The sequence below is a fragment of the Chrysemys picta genome, chromosome 6 (assembly GCF_011386835.1).
Source record: "Chrysemys picta bellii isolate R12L10 chromosome 6, ASM1138683v2, whole genome shotgun sequence".
Taxonomy (NCBI): domain Eukaryota; kingdom Metazoa; phylum Chordata; order Testudines; family Emydidae; genus Chrysemys; species Chrysemys picta.
The window spans coordinates 21,896,794-21,900,670 of record NC_088796.1 but is presented as its reverse complement, the minus strand read 5'-3'; the positions used below and the strand labels follow the sequence as shown (position 1 = coordinate 21,900,670).

The 3,877-nt window shown below is 56.1% G+C and overlaps 1 protein-coding gene across 1 annotated transcript; it reads left to right on the top strand.

Moving 5' to 3' along the window:
- The first annotated feature begins 204 nt into the window (after nucleotides 1-204).
- RAX (retina and anterior neural fold homeobox) lies at nucleotides 205-3,654 on the top strand. Its single transcript, XM_065550571.1, has 3 exons — nucleotides 205-849; nucleotides 1,054-1,280; nucleotides 2,775-3,654. The coding sequence occupies exons 1-3, from the start codon at nucleotides 576-578 to the stop codon at nucleotides 3,228-3,230; spliced, it is 957 nt and encodes a 318-aa protein (XP_065406643.1). The 5' UTR covers nucleotides 205-575; the 3' UTR covers nucleotides 3,231-3,654.
- The last annotated feature ends 223 nt before the right edge of the window (nucleotides 3,655-3,877 follow it).

Sequence of the window (3,877 nt, the reverse complement as noted above, 5' to 3'; positions counted from 1 at the left end):
GTTACTCATTACTGTGGAATAATTGTTCCTCTGTCAAGCCTCCGGCTAATTCCAGCTTCGCCAGCTCTCGCCCTGCGAAGCTGGGTCTGAATGCGTAGGGCGGCCCCCGCTCCCTGGCAGTGCGGGGAGGAGTCGAGCGCCCCATTCACTCAGGTGGACACAGTGTCCCCAGGAAGACAAAGCCCCCGGGCTGATGCCGATCGTGGCAGTGGCGGAGAGGAGCGCACAGCGGGCGCAGCTGACCACGGCCCGCGGAAGGGAGCTTTAAAACTCTCCGGCGAGCCAGGCCTGAGCCATTCGGCGAGGAGAGGTCACCGGGCACCGAGCCGCGACGCTTCAAGGACAAGGCGGCCACGGGCTCTGACACCCAGCCCAGCTTAAGGACTCAGTGTGCTCAGGGGCTGGTTTACAGCCTTCCCGGGCTCTGACATCAGGGGATCGGGGGACGGCTCGCTTCCCTCCCCCCTCCGCCCCCGGAGCTCCGCGGGGCTTCGCCTTGGAGTCAGCCCAGCCCAGCTCGGAGGGGCAGCGGGCGAGCGCCGAGAAGGAGGGACGAGCCGGGGCAGAGGGTCTCCATGCACCTGCCCGGCTCCCCTCTGAGCATGGCGGACGGGAGCTTCTCTCTCTCGGCCCACCTGGGCAGGAGCCCCGGCGGCCCCCCGTCCCGGCTGCACAGCATCGAGGCCATCCTGGGCTTCCCCAAGGAGGACGGGCTGCTGGGCGCCTTCCAGCCCGTGGGCAGCCCGCGGGCCCTGAAGGAGGCGGACAAGCGGAGCCCCCGACCCTGTTACCCCAAAATGCCCGGGGAGCCGCCGGAGGAGCAGGAGAGCGGGGCCGAGGAGTACGAAGGTGAGCCGGGGGCTGGGCGGGGGGACCCGGCTGGGGCGGACTCAGCCCCCTTCGGGGAGGGGGGGACCCGGGCCTGGGGCTCTTTCCCCCGGGGAGCAGGGCACGTGCGTCCCGGGCCGCGGCCTGGCTTGGCAGCCTGCGAGCTCTGCGCCGCGGGTGAGCTCCGGGCCCCGCCTGACGGTCTCTTCCCCCGCGTTGCCCCAGAGCCCGGCTGCCTCCAGCACCCGCAGGAGCGGCTCAGCCCGCCGCTGCCGGACGCCAAGCTCGCGGACGAGGAGCAGCCCAAGAAGAAGCACCGGCGCAACCGCACCACCTTCACCACCTACCAGCTGCACGAGCTGGAGCGAGCCTTCGAGAAGTCGCACTACCCCGACGTGTACAGCCGCGAGGAGCTGGCCGTCAAGGTCAACCTCCCCGAAGTGCGCGTGCAGGTAAGCGAGCCCCGCGGCCCGCCTCCGGGGTGCTAAGCCGCGGTCCCCAGGAGAGCGCCCCCGAGCCCCGCTTTCATTCGCACGCCCGGGAATCGTGCGGGGAGGCGTTTTGTTAATCGCGCCTTTTGCATCGGAGATTGCGATCGGCCTAATTTTGTTCCCAGGAGGAACATTTCTCCCTCCCCTTCGTAGAGACCCACGGAAACATTCCCCGCTCGCCGGCCAGCCCGCAATCTACCTTCTTTCCCACCGCGCGGCGTTTAAACTGTTTTGCTTTAATTAAGGCTGAATTATCTTTAATCCCCGGGTCATTAAAATGCTTGAAAAGCCTTCAATATTTACTAGTCATCTGTGAAAAATCTGGGAGCGGTTCCAAGCGGTGTGGGGGTTTTAAAGCTGCCTGCAAGGAAAATTGGTGCTAATTTCATCACAGCGACTAGTGAGACCAGATTTGGGTGGATGGGGAATTATTTGATTGGGGAGGGTGAGATAAAATTGCCTCTAAGGGTTTTCTTTTAAAAAAAGATCAAGCTTGATTTCAGCCGGGATCCCGCGTTAAAGGGTTTTATGTAACGCCCTAGCTGCAGGGTGAGCGCTCACCGCGTTGCTTTCGGGGCGTCTCGTGGGGCTGGTCCAAAACCGCACTGAAGTCAGCGGAAAGGTTCCGATTAAGTTCAGTGGGCTTTGGATCCGGCCCGAACTGATTGCGTTTAAACCATGGCTGTTTCCCTATAGTCCGGAAACGGCATGAAATATTTCTGTACCCTGGTTACCAGTGCGTCTTGGAGAAGTTATTAGGGATACCTCCATCTTTTCTGCAGTAAGGCCATAATATTCCGATAAAGCCACACCCACACACTAAGCGACACCGAAGGCTAGGAAGGTTATCCCGGGAGAACTCCAGAAATAACTAAAATTTCCCACCTCAACTAGAGAACGTGAGAAGAAATGATAAATCTGTGTGTCTGTGTTTTATATCCCAGACACTTTCCTTGTCTTGCTTTCTTCTGCCATGTATGTCTCCTTAAAGGAGACTTCAGATATATTCTTCTGGCTTCAGAAAGTTTCTCCCCAACCCAGAAACCAGCATATTCCCCCCCTCCCCCAAATATGGTGATTCTCCACGTAAAAAGGAACTCTGCCTCCTTTGCATCGCGGATAACCCGCATCTTTTGCCTTCGGATGAAATTCAATCCCACCCATTTCCCGCAAGCGATTTTGAAAAGATTTCGGTTTAAAAGAAACGATTTCAACCCAAGGAATCGCTTTCCCCCATCCCTGGCCGCGCTGGAACTAGTTCGATATTCCAGCGTTTTTGTTGGCCGGTGTCTCAGCTAGCGGCAGAGCTGGGGGCATTCTTCGAGAAGCAAGGGAGCACAGCGGGGAGACTGATTGTTATCCTATGGTTTTATTATTTGCTCTTTGCATTGGAATTGACAAGAGGAAAATTAGAATTTCCCCCTTTCGGTGCTAATCCCCAACCTGTGTTTTTAGGTGTGGTTCCAGAACCGGAGAGCCAAATGGAGAAGGCAAGAGAAACTGGAAGTCACTTCAATGAAGTTACAGGACTCCCCTATACTCTCCTTCAGCCGATCCCCCCAGCCCTCCGCCATGGGCACAATCAGCAGCAATTTACCGCTGGAGTCTTGGCTCACCCCTCCGATGGCTAACAGCACCCCTTTGCAGACTCTGCCCGGCTTCGTGGCTTCCCCCCAAAGCCTCCCCAGCAGCTACACCCCTCCGCCTTTCCTGAATTCGCCGCCACCCATAAGCCACACCTTGCAACCCCTGGGGACAATGGGGCCTCCTCCGCCCTACCAGTGCGGGACCAATTTTGTGGACAAATTCCCTTTGGAAGAGACGGATCCTAGGAACACCAGCATAGCTGCGTTACGGCTGAAAGCAAAGGAACATATTCAGTCCATTGGGAAACCGTGGCAGACAATCTGAAGGGACGCGCAGAGATCCATCTCCCCACCCACCCCAGAACAACAGAGGACCCTACCAGCATGGCTGGTACCTTTTGATAAAGAGATCCCACCAGGAAAATAAGTCACCGATCTTAGATCTTTCCTCTGCTGTAGGCATGTAATTGAGAGGAAGGAACAGCCTCCTAGCGCAAGCTGCTCACATCCCAGATGGAGCGTTTCTTAGGTCCCAGTAGCCTCCCGCCCCTAAAGTTGCTCTGTTTGTATTTTTTCGTGTCCCTTTTATATCCCTGTGCAGATTAGGGTTTGATTCTAGTTTAAAGACCTAATAATTTGATATTACTTGTTGGCTGGACACTTGGTTATATTAAAAACTACAGTAGGGGCAGAGAAATGTGTAGTCGTAGGGGGTTTTGTAACATTAAAGAAGGACGATTTTAAGACCACGCATTGTACTTGTTGATTCCGAATGGATCTCTACTAAATATGAGCAGTAGCTAGTGTGTCTTCTGATTCTGTTTCATGTTTTAGTACACAGTCTAAATGTCTGGTCTCATTAAACCACGGGTCGGGAAGGGGCAATCTCCGGGCCCCGGCCTGGAGAACAACTGTGTTAGACTATTCTTGTTCTCCACAATTAGAGAGGAAAATACAATGTGGTGTTAACGA